General features: G+C 46.5%; 4 protein-coding genes across 7 annotated transcripts in view; 1 reads left to right on the plus strand and 3 right to left on the minus strand.

Moving 5' to 3' along the window:
• Window positions 1-2,104, minus strand: part of mesh (sushi domain containing 2 mesh) — a 49,236-nt gene extending 47,132 nt beyond the window's left edge. Inside the window, exons 1-2 of one of the 4 annotated variants that reach the window (XM_070535396.1) lie at window positions 1,956-2,104; window positions 265-560 (exon numbers count right to left, since the gene is read on the minus strand). In XM_070535396.1, coding sequence (XP_070391497.1) covers window positions 265-346 — 82 coding nt within the window. In that variant the 5' untranslated portion in view covers window positions 347-560; window positions 1,956-2,104. Of the gene's footprint in view, window positions 1-264; window positions 845-1,955 lie in introns of those variants that run through there. The other 3 variants (XM_065432685.2, XM_070535397.1, XM_070535395.1) reach the window with 3 other exon arrangements.
• A 5,866-nt stretch (window positions 2,105-7,970) lies between these two features.
• Window positions 7,971-11,814, minus strand: LOC135902547 (thiol S-methyltransferase TMT1A-like). Its single transcript, XM_065432683.2, has 3 exons — window positions 10,774-11,814; window positions 9,763-9,982; window positions 7,971-9,237 (listed from the first exon to the last, which is right to left on the minus strand). Exons 1-3 carry the CDS (start codon window positions 11,079-11,081, stop codon window positions 8,839-8,841), a joined length of 927 nt encoding a protein of 308 aa, XP_065288755.1. The 5' UTR covers window positions 11,082-11,814; the 3' UTR covers window positions 7,971-8,838.
• A 527-nt stretch (window positions 11,815-12,341) lies between these two features.
• On the plus strand, window positions 12,342-17,489 carry LOC135902546 (cotranscriptional regulator ARB2A homolog). The gene has a single exon (XM_065432682.2). The coding sequence runs from the start codon at window positions 12,491-12,493 to the stop codon at window positions 13,523-13,525; it is 1,035 nt and encodes a 344-aa protein (XP_065288754.1). The 5' UTR covers window positions 12,342-12,490; the 3' UTR covers window positions 13,526-17,489.
• Window positions 17,490-17,841: 352 nt separating this feature from the next.
• LOC135902548 (thiol S-methyltransferase TMT1A-like) lies at window positions 17,842-26,194 on the minus strand. Its single transcript, XM_065432684.2, has 2 exons — window positions 24,804-26,194; window positions 17,842-19,179 (listed from the first exon to the last, which is right to left on the minus strand). Exons 1-2 carry the CDS (start codon window positions 25,344-25,346, stop codon window positions 18,943-18,945), a joined length of 780 nt encoding a protein of 259 aa, XP_065288756.1. The 5' UTR covers window positions 25,347-26,194; the 3' UTR covers window positions 17,842-18,942.
• Window positions 26,195-26,224: the final 30 nt, after the last annotated feature.

A 26,224-nucleotide genomic window follows, 5' to 3' on the forward strand; every position in this document is an offset into this window, starting at 1 on the left:
AGTCGATGGGAAACCATGCAAATGTTCACACATTGTTCCTCATGTCCGAAAATTCCGCTTAACGAAGTTCCTCTTAACAGAAGTCAACTGTACTAGCGGTCACTGGCCGCAGACGCCCATCGGTCTTAGCGAGCCACACCCAAAAACAAACGAAAAACGGACGATGTTAGGCTTAGGTGGCCAGCAAACATAACGTTTTCGAAAGTTCGTCCGCAATGTAGTCGTCGCAGAACCATCGAAAACGAGACCGCCGGCTCCACTTACCGCTTCCCGAGCCTACGTCCTGGGCCCAGCAGGCCGAAGCGACGCACACCAAGCAGACGGCAGTCCATCGCACGTCCGCCATCTTTGTCTTCGAGACCTAGGCCGCTACCGATTAGCGCGGCAGCGTGCCTTCTGCCCAGTTTGCAGCGGTGCACTGAGGTGGAGTGGCGGCCCGCGCGTTCCGGAGCTTATCGCAGGCAGGGCCGCGGCGTGCCTCCGTGATAACGGTCCAAGCAGAAGTCGCCTCCGTGACGAAGTACACCTGTTGTTTGCTTTACAAGATTCCCGGCTTGTTTCTGAAATCGAGGAAACGCCGGCGATGCATGGTCATCCCGCGCTGCACTATCGCGACGTCCCCGACTCGTTCGTTCTAAGAGGCCTGAGTCACTATAGTGTATAGTTTCCCGGCGTGAAGTTTACGTTGAAACCCTGCATTTCTGTTGCATGTATAGGGTTTCGGCGTGCCTGTGAGAGCAGAAACGTGCGATCAGCGCAACAGCGTGATGCGCCCAGGTATGCGTTTAGAGGGAGAGGGTGCGCACTGCGTCGGTGAAGCACTTGCTGCTAAGGTCTCGAGTAAGGTACGCGTTTGCGTGGCCGGGGCTGGCGTTTGAACGATGAGTCCAGAGTGCACGCGCGACGAAAGGTGCGCCTGCTGTGTGCGTTGCGAGGCGGAAAGGGAGGGCGCGCATTGCGCGCCTGTCCCGTTATCGAGTACGTACGTGCCTGCCTGCCTCGTCCTTATACGCGAAGTCTCGCCGGGACTTTGGTAAAAAACGTGCTCGTGTTATCCACCTCGTCAAACAAGCAGCGCGGTTTCGAGTGTGTACGAGAGACTGTGTACACGACTGACGTTTCTTGCCATCTGCACTGTTTTAACCCCTTGTTATGGCGCGAGGTGATGCCTCTCTGTGAAAGTTTGGTGCACTACGCTATACACTATAAATGTAGAGGAAACAGAAGTGTCACACGAACGGCGAAAATGAAAATTTTTACTTTGTTGCTTCATCGTTTACTTGCCTGTTGTCATTTGGTTAATTTCATTGGCGGAATCTATTTCTCTGGCCCTCTTTCTTCGTTTAGTCTTTCTTTTTTCCTGCCTCCTGTATTTATTATGACAGGTGGTTTGATAAATATAAAACGAAACGAATATTGCTAGCGCCTTCCTTCGAATGCTGTGCTCGCCGTTATAACATCAAGTATTTGACGTTGTTTTGCCTTCAACTGCAGGGCTATCAAAGACCCCGCAGTGGAGGACTCCGGGTAAATTTTCACTGTCTGGAGTTGCTTTAAATAAAACTTAAATGTAAGTACATGGGTGCTTTCGTACTTCACTTTCGTGAGAGCGCGGCCTCCGCGGTGGAGCTTCGAACCCGCGACCTTTTTCTCAGTAGTACAATGCCGTAAACCGACTGAATCACAACGACGAATCCTCGAAAGAATACCGCCGTATCTCTACTGCACGCATTCATTCTCAGCTCATAACAAATCAACGCCCTTCGACAACGCTCACTGCCTAGACGTTAGACACGCGATGCATGTGTAGCCTTTTTTTTTCTTTAGATTGCCTCTCAGCAAAGTTCGCTCAGATGGATACGCCTGCGAAAAATAACATCCTACCGCAAGCGATAACGCTTTAGCGAGAATGGTAAATAACTGAGGAATAATAAAAACACACAAGGTGATCTTACCCTTTACCGCCTTTGCCGCACGAGGATCACACGGCGGCCGCAAAATTAGTTCCAGGGCTCTTTATTTCTATCCCTTAGGGGACCACAACGAGATCGCAATATGCGGTAACATACAAGCCCCTCTTTGTCGCCGGCCGTAATGCGGCGTGCAGATGACCGAGGCTCGTGTGCGCTCGTAACAAGGTAACCGCAGCGAGGAGGAAACCGAGACCGTTAGCCTTCCAGAGGGCGATTCTCCTGGAGAGCTGTAGGCGATAAGCGCTGCGTCGGGCTTCTCTCGTTATCGCCATTTATGCTCCTATAGTCACAGACGTGAGCTGGTACGTGAGCAAGGAGAATGAGTGGACGGAGGAGGCGGATGCAAACACGTAGTCATTTCCTTCGCCCTTCCCTTCCTTAGCCCCCGTCCCGCTGCACCACTCCCTGTGGAAGCCCGAAACAGCGTCGGGGCTGACGAAAACTGAGTCGACTCGGGCAGCACAGCGGTTTTTGTCCAGGATGTTTTCGTCAGCTTGTCGTTGTCGGTATATGCTGTGCAGCTCTGGTCATCGTCAACTTCACCGTACCATCCTCGTTGCAGTACAGCACAGGCTAGAAGCACTTCAATCCGGCCGACCTCTCCACTTCTTCCGATCCCATTAAAGTTTCATTGAAGTTCTCAAGAGGGGGGGGGGGGGGGGAGAGAGAGAGAGAGAGAGAGGAAGAAGGAAAGGCAGGGAGAATAGCCAGACTGAGTCCAGTTTTCTACCCTACACGTGGGGAGGGGAATGGGTAGCGCAGCGGTGATTGAGCGCAGAGGGTGGCAGAGGCTTAAATGCAGGTAGAAATTGCGAAATTTGCCCAGGCACGTGAGTTCGGCTGACGTTGCAGGCACGGGGCTAATTGAATATTTTTTAACAAATTCAATTATCGGCCTTTACGTGCTAGAACGACGACCTGACTATATGAAGCGCGCCGTATAGTGGGGGACCCCGGATTAAGTTATTTAACGTGCACCTGATGCGCGGTATACGGTCGTTCTTTCTTAATATTTTGTTATTGTTATTTGCATTTTTCCCCTGTTGGAATGCATGCAGCCGGCGCGGCCGGGGTCGAAACCGCGACCTTGTGTTCAGCAGCGCAACTCCACAGTGCCTCTGGATGCACCACCGGGATGGTGCCTTCACTTTACCGCAGGAAACCTCGAGCTGGATGAGGGCGGCTGTGGTACTCTGCACCTTGCGCACGTTACGTCGTAATTGGTGGTGCAATGGGGGAAGAGAAAGTTGTAGCCGCGAGAGTGTATACATGTGAGGCCAATCCATTATGGAGTGCGTTCTCTCTGTCGGGAAACTTAGCACACGTGCCAGGGAAAGCTTTTTTTCGAATGAGCATCCAAATTGTCCGCAGAAGGATGGAACTGGGGAGAGTGAAAAATGTTTTGCTTGCTTGCTTGCTTGCTTGCTTGCTTGCTTGCTTGCTTGCTTGCTTGCTTGCTTGCTTATTTACCTCCCTGCCTCATTGTTTGCGTCCTAGCTGTGCCGCGTGTCATTGATCGACCGCGCCAAGATTTTAATGAACCGCCCCTGTTGATTCTAAATATTTGAGAAAAGGAAAAGAGGTGCGTGGGACAGAGGTATCGCCGTGCCGCGGCCTATACATACAGCACCGTGTTGCTTGGGACACCCTCCACTTGATTTTCTTTTTTTTTCGACTCTCTCCGAATACGGCGTTGTACAAGTTCGATCCCCGAACTTACGCCCGCGCGCCTATTATCGCCGACAAGAATGCCGTTGTCTGTGGCAATGCAATCAGCTTATCGCGCCTGTATGAGTCACAGCATACGGAAGTTGTTCGTGATTTGAGCGTTTCTGATCGGACTTTTCTACGGACAGCGCGGTGTTGTTACAATGAAGTCACTGGACTTGCCCGCGTGCGACCAAAGAGTAACGGTGCGTCCCAACTCGAATTCCAGGGCAGCCACGTCACGAAATCCGAGTGGATCTCCTGCAGAAAATCGGGAGCAATGTGTCGGAGCGTGGCGTTGTTGCTCGGTGGTGCGAGCGCAGAGGTCTCGCCCGAGTGAGACCTCTGCTCGCGCCAGTCGCCCGCCACCGACTACGACACTTCTCACGCACTCCTTCTCACGGAAGTTGAGCAACTTTCTTTCTTCCTTGCTTCCCCTCTTTTCTTGATTTCCTACGCGTTCCTTTCCTTTCTTTCCTTATTTGTTCCTCGAAAATGAAGGATGTTAAAGAAAAAGCCGCTGAAGCGGTTTTGAAGTGAGATGCAAAATTTCCGAAAATTTTGAATAGCATGAAAAAACGCTATTCACACAGAAAAGCAGGACACACAGGCCTAGACAAGTCGAAATTTCAATGTAAGAGCTGTCGTTGTCTACGAATTTTTTTTTTATAACAATGCTCACTACAACCACATCGAGCGTGTTGAAGCGAGAATGACAGGTAACTCAACATATTTCTGAGGCTACACGGACTTCCCCTCTTCTAAAAAGAGCGCTGTAGGTGTATGTCTTGTTGATGCAGATGGCGTTGTTGTTTCGAACACTGTTGGTACCTTTTCAGAGCATATCTGTTTTGTATTTGTTGTAAGAAATCTTGCTAACTCCAGTAACCTCCCTTCTCAGCCTGGTATGGTGTGTAGTACGTTATTACTCAATGATGACATTGTCTTCAATTGTATGAAGCGCCTCAAACCTTCCCTTTCTTGTGATGCTGATGGTATCCCTCCGGCAGTGCGTAAGACGTATATACGGAAGTGTGCTTGTCCCTGTATTCACAAGCATCTTCAACAGTTCCCTCAAGTCTGGTACGTCTTGTAGCGCGTGGAAGATAGCACGGGCAGTGCCCGTACACAAATCGGATGCTAGAAGTGGAGAGACAGACAGAGAGAGAGAGACTCTTTATGAAAAAAACAGAGAATTTTGCCGGCGCGTATACAACCGCTGGCATGCTACTCTGTATAGGGCTGGGGAATGGGATTAAAAGATTCCAGAGGAGAGTGGGAGAAAAAGAGAATAAAAATAAATATAAAATGTGTAAGTGGACCTGATACTAATATTTACAGGTGGCATGGCGGGTAAATTTAGGCTTTTGTATATGAAATATTCAATCATTAAAGCTTTCCTATTAGACCAATTTCTGACAGCTATTTGAACAATAAATCCAAAACCCGCCGCTGTTTTGAAGGGCCGGGCATTGGACCTAAGATGCCGGGTAATGTTAACGGATGGTGGCAAATCATGTCGATTTCTTGCTCAAAAAATTGGCTCTCGTAACAACTAACCACTCGCCTGTAGCTATCCCCTGCACTGTGTAAAACGTGTTCGAATCGGTATTGCATTCCCTGCTTTCTGTTAGCGCTAAGAACATTTTAATAGATGAACAGCATGGATTTGTATCAGGGCGCGCCACAGCAAAGAACTTGGCCACATTTATGGCCCGTGCTTCCAGTGTGGCACATAGTATAAAGACAAATTAGACGCTCTTTACTTTGACCTAAGTAAATCATTTGATGTACTTTGCCATGAACTCCTTATTACAAAGCTTAGCCAAATGGACATACCTTCTTCCATCGAATTATCTAAGCAATAGATTGTGCTTCGTTGGCATTCATGGACAGAGTTCTGTTAGCTATTAGGTCAATAGCGAAGTTCCTCAAGGATCTGCTCTTTGCCCTCTTCCTACTGTTGATAAATGACATTTCGTCAGCAATTCGACACTCTTCATTCCTTCTATATGCTGACAACTAAACGTCATTGAAGACTCTCAACAGTGTTCACAACTGCATTAACCTCCAAAAAATGATTTTTTTTCTCTCTTAAGCTGGTGCAGAAGCGATAAGATATATATATATATATATATATATATATATAGTCTTAAATGCTTGCAAAAGTATTGTATTACATTGTACGCGGAAAACACACTATTCGCAACGATGTCCCGCTGCCCAGGATCGGTGAAATGAAAGATCTCGGTGTGTATACTTCGACAAAACGCTAAGCTTCTCATCGCATGCTAAATATGCGAAGCAGCGTGCCATTCGCGCTCTTGGTGTTGTTTGTCGTATATTGCGTGCACATGGCACTCGCCTGCTGCCCTTCTGAAATTATGTTCTACTTTGGGTTGTCCACTACTACATACAGTGTGTCTCTGTAATTTGGGACGGAACGTGCAAATCTAATTCTGATCTCATTGAATGTGTACAAAACCAATTTATATCTATTTTCAAGCACCGCTTTTGCGGTGCTTGATCAAGATGTATTGAATCACACCTTCTTCTCCCACCTCTCTCTCTAAGATAGTCCATGGCATTATATATTGTCCAAAGCGTCTCAATCATATATGCAATTTTCCGTGCAGAAGAAGCATACCAGGCAACATTCCTCACTTTCTGCCCAGCCTTGTAAAGTTAAAGACTGTCCTATGGCTTGGCCAAAAAAAAAACGTGTAATAAGTATTCTCCCTGTATTGACGTATTTCAGAGTCCATTTCCTGTGTTTTCTATAACTGTAGATAATCATGTATGATTAACTCCCTTTTACAACCGCCCCCTTGTTTTTCGGTTTGCCTCTTTCTTCCTCCATTTCGGATTGTTTTGTATACAACATATGTCTTTGTACGTTTTGTATCTCGTATCCCTTTTTAACTGACCAGTACGAAGGCTCCGTAGTTCTTACTGGGCCCTATAATAAGCACTGATAATTTCATCATCATCATCATCATCATTATTATTATTATTATTATTATTATTATTATTATTATTATTATTATTATTATTATTATTATTATTATTATTATTATTATTATTATTATTATTATTAAGAGCGTATGCATTCCAGTTCTTGAGTACACCTCCGTGGTTTGGGGCGGCACTTGTAGGTCAAATTGTGAACTTCTCGAAAATGTGCAAAAAAGTTCACATCCATGTTTAAACATCGACTCTGTCAAAAGCCTTCCATCTCCGTAGAGCTAACGCAGATACTCACGTTGCCTACCCTCACCTGTAGACGCAAAAAAAATCGGATGTTCTTTTTCTTCACAAGTTAATACATGGAAAAATCTGAAGCTCGCACTTGCTTTCTAATGTGCGATTTTACGTTCCGCAGAAAGGCACAAGGAAACAGCGCTCCTTCCAGCCTTCACATTTTTGTGACCCTCTATCTAGTGTGCAGGCGACATAAAACGCCAATTCAGAGTTCCTGGATATCTTCATGCATAATTTTAATATTTTCCTGAAAGGAGTTGCAGAGGAATTTCAATAACTGAACAAAAACTTTCATATCTGTTGTGTGTTCCGTCATTTCGTAATCCTTTTTTTCTGTTTCTCCACTTTTGCTTTGTATTCTCTTCGTGTACACATTTTATGCTCTGTTAAAATCTGTATTCGCTAAATTATTCTGTTTTTTTTTTATATGTGTGCGCGCGTGTGTTTGTGTGTGTGAGCTTGCATTGTTCTTATTTCCTGTACATTGTTCTCGTCATCGACCCCGAGGCGGTCACTTGTTTATTTTCTGCCCGATTTCTCGCGGGTATGCTCAGTCACGATAGGTTTCTTCTTGCTGGGCACAAGGCTTGTAACGTAGATGTTCTGTACGTTACAATATCTTGTAGCAAATACTTATTATCGCTAGGCACTAGCCGACTGTGTGGACCGTCACGAAACGTTCAGCTTCGAACATTGGTGTGCTGTGACCAGTGTAGTCGCCGTTACCCATGCTTCGGTGCATTGCTTCAAGTACGTGCCCGTTCACTTATTCTTGATACGTTGGCGATAGAGTGGCAGCAAGTTTTCGTGCGAGTTGGGGTGCATGTGTGTAGGTAACGTGCGAGAAATATTAAATATACGTCAAGAATCGGAGCTATTCCCTTTGTCACCGTGTAGCGAGCGGTGCTCACTGGCGCAAACGTTCCGAGGTTGAAGTCCTTTCCTTGGATATTAGCGCTACAACGTTGGCGGATGAGCGATTTTTATATCGAGGGAAGCCGCGCATCGCGAAGAGCTGGCAACACAGCCAGTCCTTATGTACAGCAGCGGTTCGTGAACTTGGACGCACGCATACATTCCATATCTCAATATGCCACTCACAATTTTCGCAGCTAACTACTGCGCACGTCTTCACTTCCCCTCTCCATATTTCGCAGCATTAATGGAGCACTGTGCGTTAGAGAAAACCCAGTTGCATTTCCGACAGCTGATCGCACAGAAGCAGGGCATAAGAGGCAATGGCGTCGTATTCGTGCGCTTTCGATGAGGCAACGTGCGGCGCCCCGCCGAAAGCTCTATCTCGCTCCCTAGAGCGAACTGCTTAGCGAAAAGGGTCAGTACGGTGCACCAAATGCATCAGAACGAGGGTATATAACGGTGCAGCAGGTTATCCGCGTGCCGCTGAGAATGCATCTTCGGCAACTCGCACTGCACAAGACATTGTTCATCTAATTCTTCATGAATGCCTTCATTGTCGGTGTGATCGAGCCTCAAGGAGGGAGGCCCCGGTGGAGCCAGTCTCCCGGCCCCGCCTCCCTTGACCCCAGCAAGGAAGTGTTCTCTCTCCACCTCTCTCTCTCTCTCAAGGAAAATAAACTAAAGTGTGCACGTCATACTGTCGTGTGTTCTATAACGCTGTCACTACGTTCTTCGTCTTATTTTATCTCCGACCGTACTATATGCCACGCTGCCATATGTCTGCTTGCGTCCAGCCCGCACTTTCCTGCACATGTAAAAAGCCTTTGACGTTCACCAAAGCGCGAACCCCGCCTGCTGCTTCCCTTTACTATACTATACGACCTTCACTGTACTTCACTATACAACCTTCTCTTGCGTGGTCAAAAATGAGTTTTACTAATGTACACCGTTACTAAATAACGTAGCACGCGCGGCGGCGCTACGATGTCGACGGCGCAGCCAGCGGCTCAGCCTCTGGTCCCAGGCCAGCGAGGGGCAGTTCCTCGGGCACAGCCGGCTGCGGCATCGGCTGGTCGACGGCGGGCCTCGCAAGCAGCGGCGGCGGCGTGCGCCGAGTCGATCGGTGCACGGGGCCGGGCGCGCCCGCCTTGGTGGCCACCCCGTAGACGTGCCGGCTAATCAACGCCAGGATGGGCAGGTAGACCTCCTTGAGGGACACCTCCCGGAAGCCCGCTTCGATTATCGCGGCGCTCGCGTCGCGACCCAGGTGGCAGCCACACGTGAGCAGTTGCCACAGCGGGTCCAGGAAGAACTGCAGCTGGTAGACCCACGAGTCCCGCGGGCAGGCCACGTGCTCCATGAACAGCATCTTGCCACCCTTAGGTGCAGTGTAAGGAATATGGATGTATTAAGTGGAGAACGAAACAAATAAGATTGTATCGAGCAGCAGTTTGGAGGGCGGGGGGGGGGGGGGGGGGTGCCCATGTTCGGGCTATACTGCGGCTGTTTCGTACTCATTGTCTCCTTTCAGTTCTGTGTGCCCGCACTCAGGAAGCAGTTTGAATGCACTTAGACGCATACAGGTTAGGAGTCAGCCAATCTTGATAGCGATGACGGCAAAGGCTGTAGGCCTACGGATGACAGTTCTCAGGAAAAGCTTGAATTTCCTGTTCCTGTCACCGTAATGGCCAGTGGTCGATATCGGCGAGCGACGCGACGGTGTACAAGCCAGTACGAAGGGACAAATGAATGGATCAGAAACGAGAACCGTTACAAGCCCGTGTTTTGTAAGAGTTAACGCGAAAATGAGCCCTTTTGTCAAAACCGTAGTGCGGTGCTGATTCACGGAATCCTGCGTTCGCCATGATCGCTAAAGCAGGTGTACGCGCGCAGTGTTTCTTACCGGAGCGAGGACCCTTCGGCACTCGTTGACCAGCTTGCGGGCGTCGGTGACGCTGCAGAGCACGTGCGTGGCGATGACCGCGTCCACGTGGTTGTCCGGCACCTGGGCCAGGTCCTCGCCGCTGGTCAGCAACCACTGCTCCAGCGTGATGTGTTCGTACTGGCTCTGACGCCGCAGGAACTTGGACCGGGCCGTGGAGGTCCGGTCCACTGCCACGTACCTGTAGCAGGAAGACCCGCACAGCAGTTATCATTTGAAATGTAATGTATAAAAGTACAGCGCTTCAGAACACACTGGCAGCGCTTCTGAGATATTGCCATGATCGCACTCGTAATCTCAACCGTAATGAGGGTGGGGGGCAATAGTGAAGCTTAATTAGCGCTTGGAGCTCATTAATTGGTTTAATGCTGCAAGAAAAGCTTCATGAATTCCCTGTTCCTTTCATTGTGACGCCTAGCAGCATGTGCTACCCTTGTAGCACTTCTTGAACGCTGCGAGACGATATTCTCGGTGAAGGGTTCTGATAAACTAGAAAGCGGGCCGGGTAATCAGGATATGAAAGTAAGGCGCGATAAGTGCTTCACTCGCCAATTCGAAAGTGCGAGATTGTTTGTCGACTCTTTAAATTTTTCTGTCTGGACCGCTTGTCTTTAATTAACCCTGCTGCCCTCGTAGATTCGTTTCAGAAGCAAACATGAACGCCGACCGGTTAACTCTAATCGCGCCATCTTGTTGCCCTGAGGGCATCTCTTTTTTTTTCTTTTTTTTGTCTGTTAGCCTGTAACACTGTGATGTCAAAGGCAAATCTGTGCATGAAGACTTTGTGGAAATAAATTGTCACAATGCCTGCTGTGTAAAAGACGATTGATTGCGGCGAAATGATTTTATATCAGTGTCTGGTAAGCTAACACACAAAGCGGGTGGAATGTGTTATCACACATTTACGTTGACTTGTAGGCAAGCAGGCAATAAAGGAGCCGAGAAAAAAAGAAAGAAAGGCGTCATTGTTACCTGACGTTCCTGAAGATGTGGTCTAAATTTCGTCCCGGTCCGACATCCACTTCAAGCACGCGGATGGCGTCCTCGCGCCGCAGCTCGGGGTCGTGCGAGACGAGGTCGTTCAGCTCGTACATGATCTCGCGCCGAATGCCCTCGAAGGCGTGCTTGATGAGCGGGTGCAGCAGCGGGTAGAAGACCCAGGTGGCGAACAGCTTCCGGCAGCAGTGGCTGCGCTGCAGTGCCATCAGGAGCACGGCGGCAGGCAGCAGTATGGCCGCCGACAGGTACGTCGCGAACGTCAGGAGCGAGACTCGAATCATGTTGCCCTCCTCCGAAAGGTTGCCTGTTGTTCTTCCTCGGAAACGTCAAGGACAAGCCGAAGGAGAAGAGCTTCGCTTCCGTTTCTTCTTGCCCAGGCGAGTGCCGCGTTCGCCACGCGGTGCATCGCACGAGACGTTCGTGGCCAACGTTCGAGAAAGACGTCGACGACGAAGTTTTGGCTACGAATTTCATTCTGGCTTAGTTGTTCCCTAGTGAAATGGCGCAACCCACTCTGGGTAATCGGCATTGAACTGGGCGGTGAAAAAATTGTTCTCAATTTTTTCTCTCTTTATTTTCTTTGAGGAAAGTTAGGTGAAATGAAATGAGTACCTTGTAAATGGGATTTCAAGTGTCCTCCGTTACAGCCCTCCCACTCTGCAAAGTTTTTGATTCTCTCCGGACCTGAGTCTCCGGGGCATTCGTTTTATATATGTGGAATATCTGCTTTTGGATGAGAGCATAGCTGACATGTGGCAGAGTATACGGCTGGGTATATGAGTGAGCATGGATTGGGTAGTGTGTCTGTTTGGGGTTTTCTACGTGTTTTCTGTTCCTGTTTGTGTAGATTTTTGACAGGGGTTGGGTAATACAACCTGTGGTTTCTATAGTACATGGTAATATTTTGATATGTGCCATGGTCCTTCGCCGATATAAGATCCGGGTCGCCCATTGCCCTGCTGATAAATCCCTGGTGCAATATTGTGCCAACGGGCAACACGCGGGCCCTCCCTGAAACTCTACTTTCTGCAGCTGCCGGCAGGCAGCGAAACGAGTTTATGCTTTTGCCGTCGCCTCCGTCGCGGCCAACGTTACTCGCGGCAGCACCATAGAATCGCATTCCCGTTAGTGCAGGCAAGTTCACACTTAAAAAAAAAACATGAAATTAACTTTGCCAAGCATTATATTTAACGCCGCAGACTGTAAAATGTGATATTCCTACGAAATTTGAGCAAGAAGAATGAAGCGGTCAGCTTTTTTTCGAAGAGTGCGAATGCGCCCCCTTCACTGCAGGGAGACATTAAGCACGGCTTGGCTCATTTATCCCATGTTGAACATAACAAGTTGTTTTTCAATTTACTTTTCTTCTTGTTTAACTGCTTACAACTATGTTATGTTGCTCCAGATTCGCGAAATATCGCAAGATAGGTTTCTGTTTCGATACTCTGCCATACTTTTTATGAGCGCAACAACGCAATTGTGAGCGACACTAGCACAATCCAAACTCTGACTTTAACCCAACAGAGACGATCCAAGCCAATCCGTTGGAGCGTCTTGAAGTAAACAATTTGCGCGCTACATGAGTTCATTGTAGCATAAGTGGTCTCGATAACCAAAGTTAGTGCTGCATACCGAAGCTGGGGTACCTGTCGCCCAAATCGCGGTTCTCAGCCCGGTTCAAGGTGTTCAAATGATGTCTACCCAAAAACATGTTGCGGCGGACTCGGGAAATGAAGGATTCCCGCGAAAACGGTCGCTCGTACGTCAAGCGACAGACGTCGAAGACGACGACTTCTCTCCGTTCCCGTCGACGATCGCCGACTTTGGATACTTCTTCAACGATTTCGGCCAGCTGAGGCACCTGAAGACCGGAGAGCCATACCTGTTTCAGGTGCGCCCTGACGACCTTAGCTACAACCAGCGGCGCTACGAAGCTCTGGGTGACGTTATCACGGAACACGTTTACCAACTTCTGGAGGAAGAGACACACCTGAAGCGAGTCACGGTGCCCGTCAACGTCCAGGAAGATGAACCGAGCTCTTTCATCTTCGTGTCGGAAGATGCGTTCACCAATAAGGACCGCCTCTTGATCCTAATACACGGCAGCGGCGTCGTGCGCGCTGGTCAATGGTCACGGCGGCTCATAATCAATGATTCGCTCAAGAAAGGCACGCAGCTGCCTTACATTAGAAGAGCGCAAGGGCTCGGCTACGCCGTGATTGTGCTCAACACTAACGATACTCACCGCGTAATCAACGGCGTGCGGGTCCCCGTACGGGAGTGTGAAACTGCCGAGAAACACGGGCGCCATGTCTGGGAGTACATCGTTGAGAAGAGAGCACCGGCGCGTCATGTCGCCGTCGTGGCGCACAGCTACGGAGGTGTCGTTGCTGTTAATGTGGCAACGGAGTTCTTCGCTTCGTTCTCCGCTCGCGTTTTCGCCGTCGCCTTTACGGACTCCGTCCACAGCTTCACACGTCAGAAGTCTCCCTCTCGTGTTGGGCAGTTTTTCCACCAGGTTGGGCGGAATTGGGTTTCGAGCCCGGAACCCCTCGATCGGCCTCTCAGGGAGCGACATGATGGCACCGTCGACGTGAAGCGCGTGTCCGCCGGCACGGTAACCCACGAGATGACGTCGTGGTCCAGCTTCGCGTCCGTCTTCGAGTTTCTGGAGACGGCATACCACAAGAAGTCGGCCGGGAACGGAGAGCATAACGATTTGTAGTTTTCCTTACGACTAGGTATCGCAGCCGCCGTTTTCTTGCGGAAGTGTTCTGTAAAATTATCTTACTGCTTGCCAGTATGTTGACAGAACGAGCGTGTACCTCACTGAATAATGTAGACACACAAAACTGCCAGGATTGTCTAAAACGCCAAGCTTTATGCAAGAGCACCGATGGTAGCCTTGGCTTTCTTGTTGATCGGCAGTACTCGCGTAAGTTAATCAAGTGCCTCGATTTGCTGCATATTTAGCAGCATGTATAGCGAGGTGTATTTGTTGAAAGGTCAAGGTGCTGTGGCCCTCTTCTTTTGCTCAATGTGTATTCTTGTAAAGTAACAGTGCAGGAGACAGTAACTTAAAAAAAAAGAACACTCTTTGTACCTTGTGTGCAATACCTGAAATGACTTGCACTGTTTCTTTAAAGCTACTGTCAATTCAGTTGAATAGAACTATGCAGCATGAAGATTAGTTACAAACTGTAGCAATCAAGAGATATGAGCAGGACTCATGTATAGTACAGTGGAAAAGTATAGATACACCTACATCAGGCACTACATTATTGCACTTGTCTAGTTTTTATGTAAAATCTTGGCTGTCCCTATGGTGACAAACAGCCCTCCATTCCTAGTGTATAAAGAATTGCTGTATTTGTCTGTCTTGTATGTTCTCTGCCCAATGCCCTGTTCCTTCACTAAAGTGAGCCCATTTGCTCACTTCAATACCATGCCATTTGGAACAGCAAATGCTGATGCCATATTTTGGTGTGGCTCTTGCAACTTATGTGCTTCCAAGGTTGTTCCTCTTGGTTGTGAAACATTGTTGCATTCAAAGGGACACAGAAGGAAATTAATCTAGTTTAATAGAATGATGCTATCATATAGCATACACACTATGTTTATCATTTACACGGCAAGGAAACTGCATAACAAGACCTAGGAATGAAAGGGAAGTGAAAGTCTATGAGACACAGGTAGTTTTTCACCGCTTTTTAAGACCAAACCAGCTCACAGACATGCATGCCTTGATAAACCTTGTTGGCATTAACCTTGTTCTCTGAGCAGTTTTTCACCAAGTTGACTCTGCCTCAAGTTGGTTTCCTCTTCAACTGTGATGCTCTCTTAATATCCAAAGAAGAATGTCTTGCAAGAACAACTCCCCTACACGAAACAGCAATTCCAGTGGTTGATTCCGGACAGGTTCTTCTTGCTTCTCAACTTTGAACTTTTATTCCAGCGGCAGATTCAAAAGCGCACTCACACTTTCCACGGTTTAACATGCAACATCTCGCTCTGCAATGAATGACTCTCTCTTACTCCACCACTTAAACATGAATTAAAATGGAAGTGCTAAAGTGTACAGTATCACTTCTGCCAGCTCCACTACCCAAGTTCTGCCGTGCTCAAGCATGGAGCATTGTTTTCTTCTGGCAGGTTAGCATTTAAGAAACCTGAGCACTCGCTCAATATATCGGGTAACCCTTCAAAAACAACCAGAAAAGTCAACTGTAAGACTTTTCGTATAGAACAATAGCTGATTGAGGTCAAGAGGGATTGTTTGCCTATAGTATCTCTTTAAATGCAACATGTTTTCTGGTACTTATATGCAACATGTTTTCTGGTACTTATATGCTAAAAAACTCAACATGAGTAAGCTCTAGGTACACCTCTTTTGCTACCTCACCTGTCATGTTATCTGTTGTGCTCACAGTTGTATAGAACGAGATGAACACAAGACGGTATGCACTGTGTATAGAATTGACCTTGTGCTCTGCATATCACCAAAAAGTTATTGTGTGATAGTCTCTTGTGATGTTCGTAACTGAATGGAAACTTGGAAAATTGCAGCATTAGTGTCAACATTTTGCAAACCTTAGCTAGTATTATTGTTGAGATCAACTTCGTAATTTAAACTATCTTAGCCTGCAAAATATCTTTCCCTGCAGATATCTGTGAGGAATACAGTTGCCGGCGTTATATGCATCTACCCACATTTTATAGTGCTTGTTCCGTATTGCACTCAGGAAAATGAGAGCATTGTTTTATGAGATTTAGTTCTATACATATAGAACATCCTTCATTTTTTTCGGAAAAATACAGCAGGCTACAATTTAACTGTTATTGCAGCTATAACTTCCCACAAAATACTGCAAATAGTGCTTATCTTGTCTCAAGCTTAAGCTTTTCCTATGGGATGGGCAATGATTTCAGCATGTAATGTGGCATTAAGCAAAAGAAACGGGTTCCTGAGCTAGTGTTCTTACTTGTACAATGATTTTCTATTGCATTTAAGACGAAACTTTAGGGGACGCAAGTGGCCTTGACACAGCATCTTTAGACTGTACTTTATGAATGTCTAGGTATCCTCAACAGAATCTTGGAAAGATTGCACAACCACACTATTTTGCTCACAACAGAGGGAGATATATATCTGGTGGGACACTTTTTTTTTTTTTTACGCCTGCACTCTCCATATTGCTTCAGGTCAGAAAAACAAAGTATATGCTGGAGCCATACCTATGATTTCACTTGTTCGTAACAAGGATTAACTTTGGAGACTTCCAACTCCAGCATGGAAGGTCACCTTGCTCATTGATTCTATGTTGTGAGGCACATACGGAACACCTTGAACGCGATTCTTGATCAGTTATGAAATCAACATGTGCCCAGGTATCTGCACACATTTTTTCTCCAAATAAGAATTTACTCAAAGGGGCTCCTAATTGACAGGTTTAAGTTGTCTGTAATACCAAGTTTCAAAAATGCCACTGGCTAAAGTTTGCTACGATGAGATTTGTTCCATCATAGCCAGCAGGTTCCTTTCCTCATGATTGTCCTCATAGCCCTAGGCAGTGCAGATATTGGTAGCTTCTAGATGCTTCATGAACAAAATATTCTGAACAAAACATGAACAAAACAAAATGTGTATAGAGAGAAGTTCTGGTTGCCAGATCCTCATTAAAGATAAAGAACTTGATTTTGCAAGACTGGCATTATCCTTTACATGTGTTAAACAAACCACCAAAGGACTAAAGCAGCTAAATACTAATGCACAGAAATCAAGATATGTGCTCGCATTTAGGGAACCTGCTCACATTTTATGTTATGTTCAGAGTGCAGACAAAGCACTTGATATTCCAATGAGTCTGTGCTGTTTCTTGCATTTTGCTATCCTATTTTATTTCACTTTCTGTTTCTTAATCCACAGATAAGGGTCAATTATGTTGAAACTTGTATATTGTAATGAACACATTCCATGTCCTTGTGTTGACGTAATGCTTGTTGTGTACTTGGTTTGTAAAGCTGTAGTTTATAACTCTGGGCCGATATCTTGTACACGCTCGAAAAGCTGACGTTCCCTTTCACCTCACGTGATTGGCCTAAGCTGCGATATTGGCGCAGTCTAGGACATTTACGCGAGACGATACCGAACGACGGCTTTTCGAATGCATAAAAGATAACGGCCTTGGTCACACTATGTGTTGTGCAGAAGCTGACAACCTGGATGTAATCCTTAGCAGCTTCTACTACTGCATTGCTATTATGGAATGTATCATAATACAAAGGAGCTCAAATCTGAACTCTGTATTGCTGAAATATCTGCATTCAGTTTTATTTTCACTGCTATTCTTTGTGTAAAATGGCCTGGCTACATTTCAAGCAGCACTTCCTTTGAATTTGAATCTTTGTCCTTAGCGATCAAGACTGCCTGGGTGTCATCAGTAATGACCCACACGTGTTAAGAAGCATATTTTTATTACAGCATTTGTTTGTTGTATTACAATGCTCTTTTTTAACAAAATAGTTTGAAGCACAAACTTATTACTATGTAGAAATATAGGAACATTTAGTTATGTACTGTGTACGCAGCCTACTATCGTTTCTGATGAGCTTGTGACCCATCCGAATCCCAGACACTCTTTTAAAGTTTATTGCTTTGGAAAAGTAAACATGTCTTTATTACAAGTGGTATTTTCTTTCACTGTAGCTATTTCCATTTAACAGGTTCTTCTGCATATTCTAATACAAATGACAGCTCTTCTTTTATAACACATTTAAACACAGTTCAGTACCGCTGGATACTTGTATTGCACAATGATATTTTGTGGCACTTGCAAGAAATCGAGCCTGCAAATTGCTATTTGCAACAAATGTCCCAAGGCCAGCTTGGTTTTCAAACACATGGTTCGCGAATGTAGTTGACTAACAGTCATTCCATATCCACATTAGTCTGTATTATTTTGCTGTTTAACTTTTCTGTTGCTCGGTGTCTTTTCTCAACCTTATAAATGCCCTCAGAAGAAAAATCACGCAGAGCAACTGTCTTGGTGCACGTATGTTCTTTGTATGAATTGTAAATAGAAAATGATAAATGCATAGACAGCAGAAAATAACAAATGCACTTGTACATTACAAGACACTGTTTTACATAAATAATGGGGAAATAACTGTAAGATGAGAAAACACTGCATTTGTCTTTGTTAGTCATGACCTATGTGCGTTTGTGCATATAGACAATGACAAACTACTTCAGAATAGACACTGCACATGTTCCAAGGGCTCTCCAATCATCCCAACAAAAGAATGCATGCCACTTTGTGTGCAATCACCATTATCTGTATTATGTTTTCACCCACTGAACTGTAACTAATATGTTTCTGCAAACTTGAGCAACACCACTGTAAAGTTGTGCCTAATGTAGTATTTGCCAATAGTCCTTAGTGAGACTGTCTTAGTTTCTAGAACTTAGTGCTGATGCAGCAACCACAGTTGAACAAACTGCTGCAGTGTACATTCAGCCCTGTAGTAATGTAGGAAGCAGAGTTCAACCCTTTCACATGCAACCTCTTCAGCTACACTTTATGGTGTACACTAGTAGACCAGTGACCACTTGACCTGCCTGCTGGTTCTCTACCAGCGTCACATACTCTCAAATAGCCAGTGGCTGGAAGCACATTGCATTCAAGCAGTGAAGAGTAGAGCACCACTCAGTAGTGTGTCCAGAACTTTTTGTGGTGTGTTCCAGATATGGTGTGTGCCCGTTTTGGGAGGGAAGGTAACAGAAAAGGAAAACAACCATTTAGATCTTGAGGGAGGATATAAGCTTTGTTTGCGCACCCACTTCACTCCACCACTGCCACCACTTTTCACCTAATTATTTCTTCAGTGGAGCAGTCTTGTCAACAGAGTGCAATCTGACGTTGCATTCAATTTACAGAATTTATGGGGAAAATAAATTGAGGTAGGAAAGACTGAGACAGACATCACAGTGCACACACAACTTCTCAGTCACTGTTCACTGATGCATTGAACAACAGTAGAACCTTGCTGCCAGCAGGGGCAACACGCTGTAAAAAAATCCTTGTGACCTGACGTGGCAGATGTAGGCCACTCCCTGAATAGTGCAGTAATGCGATATGTCATCTACTTGATGGCCTTGCCAACGAGTGTTGGCCGCACCAGGAAGGGCATCTCCTGTGGGTAGTGGATCTTCTCATACATCTCCCGGAAGCCAAGAAACTCAACATACTGCGGCACGTCACGTGTCAGCTGGCAGCCGTCACTGACCAGCGACCACAGAGGTTGTGCAAGCTGCTGCAGCCGGCGTGACCAGCTGCCTTCTTTGTAGCCTATGTGCTCCACATAGTAGAAGCAGCCACCCTGCATCAAGGAACAAATGGAAGACCAACTCTATCACTGATTTCCTTTTGCATTGCTTATTGGTTTCTGGTGAGTTGGCCCTGCAATGGCATTGTGCTGCTGAGAGAGATGAAAACGGCAGGAAAGGTGATTAGATGGTTTGATTCCCGATTTAGTGGCCATGTTCTTATACGAGCAAGAAATGCAAAGGCACCTTTTCGCATATTTCGGCACGCATTGTGGGTTAAACTAGGTGTAGTAATCCAGAGAATTACACTGCAGTATAGTATCTCATGGGTGTAAAGGTCAATCGTTTGCCACAGATTTTAAATGCAACTGTGTCGTAATAATTTATAAGAAAAGTGATTGCTTGCTCTACACTTCAATGCACATGATTCTGCTAGAGTCTGTTGCAGCTTGGCAGTGTACTGGCATACAGGCAACTGTGATTTCCATTTCCCTATGATCCCACTGCATGGAGTCTTGACAAGAAAAGCCAAGGTTTAAAAGTAACATATTCACAAGATTTTTTTATTCTCAATATAGTCTAGGACTTAGTGTTTGCAGCACTTGAACATACTTCCATGTTCCCTTTTCATGCGCTCGCTGTCTCGTGAAAGCTTTACTTGCGTTGGCACACAAGGCCTTTCCTTTCGTGGCCGAAGAGCCTGCAACTGAGCGCTCAGCTTTCTCACAAATAGACATCATTGAAGGAAGCACTTGGAACAGGGGTCTCAAATGCACGGTCCGTGAAAAGGCCTCTGGCTATCGCCTTTATAGATACTCCATACGTCTTTCCGTCCTAACCCTGTCCCTTGCTCCAAAGATGTCTCTCGGAAAGCACTGTACCATGCATGTGTGTTGCGGTCCGATAAACGCCGAGGCAGCTGGAGTGGTATGCGCAGCACAAATCGAAGCCTGTTGATTTGGTGGCGCTTCACTTTGCTGAACAGGCATTGGTTAAAGTGTTGCAAAATGAGAAAAATAAAAGAAAATAAGGTATAACATTACCCTTTCCCATACTGCTGAGCAGACAGGTGGCTGCAGTGATACTACAGTTATTGTCAAAGGTTTCAAGAAAGCACAGAGCACGAGAAATTAGATTCTGGGGTTTTACATGCCAAAGCCACGATCTGCTTATAAGGCACGCCGTAGTCGGGGACTCCGGATTAATTTCGACCACCTGTGGTTCTGTAACGTGCACCGAATGCACGGCACACAGGCGTTTTTGCATTTTGCCCCCATCGAAATACGGCATTCGCACATTGCGATTTGATCATGTTACCTCGTGCTTAGTAGCGTAACGCCAAAGCTACTAAGCAATCACAGTGGGTACGGAGTTCACCTACACGCGACGCCCCTGCTGTCTTTTGCTGGTGACCTTTGTTCATTTTTTATGAGGGTCCTAAGCCACATGCTCTTATGAGAACTGAATACTTTTTCATGATAACTGTTTCCACACGACGCACATTGTGATAGTTTCATTGCATATGTATCATTTCTTTGAAGCTGTCTGCCCGGTGCTTTACGCTTGCACAGCACAAAGAACGCAATTAACATCTGCTACAGATGATAATAGTATGGTTATCGCACTAAGAATTTATCAAAACGTGGAGCATTTTAAACATCCATTGCTTACATGGAAGCAGAGGTTGACAAGTGCTCACGTTCATGACAAGTACTAATAACGAGGCGACTCTAAGCTCAACGTTGGCCCCTATGGGAATTGAAACCCGGGCCATTGTTAACGCTCACATCCACAGAAGAATCGAGAGTAAGACTTTTGTCTTTATTTCCGTGCCAAATACACAGTGGTTCCGGCAAATTATTTCTGCCATCTAAGGTACACTCTTAAAACAGCTGCACCCTTTGGGTGTATATTTTTCCCACTGCAATAATCATAAACTGCCTTGCTTGCGTATCCTTTCTTGAAAACTCGGGGCTCGCTATTTTCCTGTCAAGAATGCTGTGTCGCGCTGCTAACGCGCAAGCCGTTCGTGTCTTAGAAGTACCGGGCTCGCAGTGTTAAAGAAAGGAAATGCAAGCAAGACAGATGACAATTGTTGTGAGAAGAGTCCCAAATGTGTAAGTTTTTTTAAGAGTGCAGAGTACAAATCAACGTACAGGCCACATTTCTTTGCAGTACGACCACCCGTTAGTCATCATCGCGCATTGTCATCTCATCACGCAAATGACACTTCGCACGAAACCATTTTGGTAGAACTGAAGCGCTATCAAGTGTAATGGCTCTCCACCGGCCATTATGCTCCTTAATTACTCCCTATGCGACTCCCTTTCCGGTTTACTGCATGCACTCGAACGGTTTACGCTCTTTGGGTACACTAAGAAAAATTTACGCCCATTGAGTAGTATCTTGCCACACAACAATAAATGTCATCTGTCTTGTCCGCATTTCCTTTTTTAACGCTGCGAGCCTAGTACTTCCCAGTAACGAACGGCATGCACGTTAACAGCATGACATAGCATTGCCGACAGGAAAGTAGCGGGCGCGGCGTTTTCAAGAAAGGAAACGCAAGCAAGGCAGATGACGATTATTGGTGTGTGGCAAATGTACAACCCGAAGGGTGTAAATGTTTTTTAGGGTGTATAGGGGTTGGGTTGCCTACTCTCGGGTGGACGAAGTCGCGACAGTGGGGTGTGGCTTGTGACAGCCGACCATAATTTGAACGTCTGGAGTTACTGAACGTGCACCTAGATCTCAGCACACGATCGAGTGTTGTTGCATTTCTCCCTCATCGAAATGCGGCCGCCGCGGCCGGGATCGCACCCGCCTCCACGAGCTGGGCAGCGGAACGACAGCCACTAGTAAGCTTGTTCCCGTAGCAGGTCTGGTTGTTTACTGAAATACTAAAGACCTATTAGTCGACAACATTTTCAATGTCACGAGTTCACACGTATTTAGACTATCTATATAGATTTCACGGGAAACCTTACGCTCAAATTCTGTAAACCGTATACACAGTTATAAGGTTGTGTATATTAGCCTGAAGAAACGAACTGCCTCGTGACGGAGACACAATTAGAAAAGTGCGCATTCCTTATTATTCTTTTCGCGTTTCTTTAGATTTGTTTCCTTGCGTCAAATCGTGTAACACGTTACTCCATCCGTGGCACGTTATTCATCCATCATTATTCCAACCCCTCACTCAACCCCTCTCTGGGTGGGGGGTGGGGGTAAACCTAAATAAGTAGACGAAACTAAACGAAACAAATACAGCTTTCAATTCTTATGTGATACGCGTACATAAACACAGACATTGCTTACCGATCTATTGTTTTGTCATTTCGGTCATCTGCAGGAGATATAATCGGAAAAGAAACAGTTACTTCAATAGGAGGGAGGCATATCAGAATAATCCTGTGAAAAAGTACGAGGCCTGAAGGTATTCGTCTGTAAAAATCGACTATAAAGGAGAATCAGAACGACAGAAAGCTGAGCTAGTTGGTAAGGATTCATAATGCAAAGAATGGGTAAGGCGTGCAGACACGGACACTATAGAAGAGAAGTGGACAACACGAACGCCGTATCAACTAAAGGAAGCACTGAGGCGAAAAAAAGAAAGAAGACACATAACTCATCTGCGCATGCTCTGAAGTGGAGTGGTAGCACCACGTGTCAATCGGGTACACGTGCCGGTCTACGTGAGAGGCAAGTGTTATGGCATTTCATCTCTTCCTTATGTAAGGTAATCAGAAGCTGGCTCACGCGCGCACTTCCGCCATTACTGATATGCCAAGCATCGACCATAAGACGCGTTTTCTCATGCCTATGACTCTACAATTTCGCGCATTCATCTAACCCAGGCGTGCACTTACAATCTTGCCAATGTAAGGAAAGATTAGAAGGTGATCCACCGGTTAACGACCTTTTATGTTCCATTATCCTCTGATTGATACACCACTCCATTTGCCCTACGTCCGTATAAATGGCCACAGCTAAAGGGACCATTATATACCACACCCATACGACAGTCAGTAAAATTGCTGTTCTTGATGTGCTCCACTGGACAAATATCTGTTCTTTTTTTGCCTTTCACCTGCTCCTTTCTTTCTCTGTACGGCAGCGCACATCTTACCTAGCATATTGGGGGCAGTGAAAACAACATTAAAGGGACACTAAAGGGAAACAATAAATCAGTTTAGACAAATGGAGCATTGTTTGAGAACCCTGCAGGCAGTCATTTCAAAAAAAAATAGTTTGATTATTAGATGAAAAAATGAAGGTCCAAGTATCAGTATTTGAATTTCGCGCCGAAATCCCAACGCCGGTACGTCAGCGTGACGTCAGGAATTCCAAAGTATGTTTTCGCATTTGGGCCGCGTTGGCTGAATAAAGGTTCCCGAAACTTGCCATGTTTAATATTTCATTCCTTTAGAACACAATGTAGTCAATCTGTACCGCTATATATATTTAGTAGGCCCTAGAAGATGCCATCAAAATCCATGACGTCACAGCCCCCAGGTGCGGGAACTCAAGTAGGCGTCGCCACCCGTATTTCGTTCTTGCGCTATTTCTGGCTTACCAAACGTCTTATCGTTGTAAGAGTGGTGTTTTTGGTGTTGTAGAACGGTAATTTACTGATGCAGAAGAAATCATTTTTCACTTTAGTGTCCCTTTAACACCATATCTATTTGCAACTTTTTAAAGCCTGTGCGATACTAAATGAATGTAAGAAATAGCCACTATACTATTTTCTAGCTATTACTGCATGCTGTAATCACGTCCGTCCCCCTCTAAATCGACTTCTTTAGGCGTTCAGCCACAGAAGCCACTGCTATGCTAGGATGCCCTGCTTATAATAGGCGCCGGACCTGTGCATCGAAACTGACGCTCATTTTGTGCATGCACGATCTGGTGAGAGAAGACTTCAGGCACGACATGGCAATTCCGTTTTTTACTACTTTGGAATGCTTGAATTGAAAGTTAAACAATGGCTTCGAAGATCTACCGCAGTACTGCCAACACACCTGATTTTGTTATAGGACCGAGAAAATGTTTAGAAACTGTATTACGCTTCGCTGAAGAAATATCTTGGTAAACTGCAATCCTCCTCCATTAAGTTTAAATTGCTCACTTACTGAGGTAGCAGCGGAATTAAATTCGTCCCTATTGCAGAAAATCAGGTAATCATCAACGTAACGAAATACCTCAATAGCACAATCACCCAAGACCTTCTCTAAGCAGCTGTCATTCTTGCTCAGGTAAATATTACTAAGAATAGGGGCAACCTTTGAACCAATACAAATTCACGATTTATCCAGAAAGATGCCATCTCTCCAACCAACCAGCGTCGACTTTAGGTGCATTGATAGAATTTCTAGAAAAGCAACCGTGGAACCACCGCATCTAGCTATAAAAGCCGACTCTTGCACTTGCACTCGTTTACAGAATTCAACAGCCCGTAGGCAAGGAGTAATACAAGTCTTGGATATACATACTAAAAGCTGTACAATGACCAATATTTTTCTCTGTACACTTCTCTTCTCTAGCGTCCGTGTCTGCACGCCTTACCCCTTCTTTGCATTATGAAAGGAGAATCACTTACGAGAGTCGATAGCGTTTGAAGCTAATGCATACATGCCATCTTAACATGTGAACAAGCATTCCCGCGCGCGTTACGTACCCTCACAAGAATCCTCTTGATTTCGCGTATCACCGCTGCCATGTCCTCGACGGAGCAAAGCACCAGCGTCGACACGACGCAATCCACGCTGTCAGACGCTATCGAAGACATGTCCTCGGCGCAGCCCAGCACGAACCGCTCGATTTCCACGTTGGGAAACGCGCAGCGATTCTCTCTGAAGATGTTCTCGAAGTACCGATTCGGTTCCACCGAGATCACCCTGCTGCCCTGCGGGTAGTAGGCCAAGTTGGTTCCCGTGCCGACGCCGATCTCCACGATGCGGATGGCGCCGCGCGCCTGCAGGATCGGGTCGTCGGACACGATTTGTGCCATGTCGGCGAACAATTCTCTCTTGAAAGGAGCCAGGATAGCTGCGTTGTGATCGGCGTAGTACTTCGCGTAGATCCAGGCGAAGAAGCGCCGCTGGGCTTCCTTTCGCTGACGGCGCAGTATCAGGCACATCACGAACAGCGTGAGCGGAACGCCGGCGAACAGGTACAGCGCGAAGTTCTCGCGACTCCTGCTGTACACGTGAGGGGACATGGTCTTCTCCAAGGACGGGATGGGAAAGGTCCCCCTAGATAAACTTATACGGCACGCGCCAGACTCCTTTTCAAGGCGAACAAAAGCGAGGAAAAAGAGCGAAGAAATGTGAGTGGCAGCGCAAACAAACGCTTTCGGATGGCCGCGACCAATGTGCCGTCGTCTGCTGCTACGGTGGGAACCCTTCTGCCGCTGCTGTCACCTCCTTCCCGCGGCCGCTGCTCGCTTCGGCAGACGCGCTTCTCTCGGCGTACGCTCCAGCGCTGGTTCTTGGTTTCGGTTGGAGGGGTACATCGCTGGAACCGGTTTGCTGCTTCTCTTGCCCGGAAGAACGAAAAAGAAAAAAAAAAGAAGACAGAAAGAAACGATGCTGGACAGCGGCGGACCGCACGATACGCTCTGGAGCCAAAGAATTGGGGTTCCTCCGGCCGACTTTGGCCCGTACACGCACACGACGCAGCGCCGTGAAGAGGAATCTGACCTGAAAGGCTGTAGCGGGCACACACAGCGCTCTCGAGTCTGCGTAACGGACGAGGAAGAAAAAGGAAAAGCCGATATATGGGCAAAGCTCGGAGCGTTTAGCCGGTCTGCGCGCACTCGCTTATTTGCCTGGCCAATCGTACTGCGTACGTCTTTCCCAGTGAGAAAACGCCCCTCTCGAGCTGCTATTTACTTTCTAATCGAGAGGCCGCCCCGATCGCAGTTTCCGGAAGGTCTTGAAAACTTGAACGCGATGTGCGAAGACGAGTGTGGGAAGCGTGCATGTAAGATAAATTGCCCCAGGTGTCATGGCCTGCGCCTATCAAGATTTCCTTGCCCAATACATTTTTTCTTTCTTTCGCTTTTCTGGCATTCTTACGTATCGCAGCACATAATAT

The sequence above is a fragment of the Dermacentor albipictus genome, chromosome 3, assembly GCF_038994185.2.
Source record: "Dermacentor albipictus isolate Rhodes 1998 colony chromosome 3, USDA_Dalb.pri_finalv2, whole genome shotgun sequence".
Taxonomy (NCBI): Eukaryota; Metazoa; Arthropoda; class Arachnida; order Ixodida; family Ixodidae; genus Dermacentor; species Dermacentor albipictus.

Coding starts and splice junctions, on each gene's coding strand:
- LOC135902547 (XM_065432683.2), bottom strand. CDS start 11,081: ATGATTCGAGTCTCGCTCCTGACGTTCGCGACGTACCTGTCGGCGGCC. Junction 9,983..10,773: donor CACATCTTCAGGAACGTCAG/GTAACAATGACG, acceptor TTCCTGCTACAG/GTACGTGGCAGTGGACCGGA. Junction 9,238..9,762: donor GCCGAAGGGTCCTCGCTCCG/GTAAGAAACACT, acceptor ACTGCACCTAAG/GGTGGCAAGATGCTGTTCAT.
- LOC135902546 (XM_065432682.2), top strand. CDS start 12,491: ATGATGTCTACCCAAAAACATGTTGCGGCGGACTCGGGAAATGAAGGA.
- LOC135902548 (XM_065432684.2), bottom strand. CDS start 25,346: ATGTCCCCTCACGTGTACAGCAGGAGTCGCGAGAACTTCGCGCTGTAC. Junction 19,180..24,803: donor TCAAGAGGATTCTTGTGAGG/GTACGTAACGCG, acceptor TCCTTGATGCAG/GGTGGCTGCTTCTACTATGT.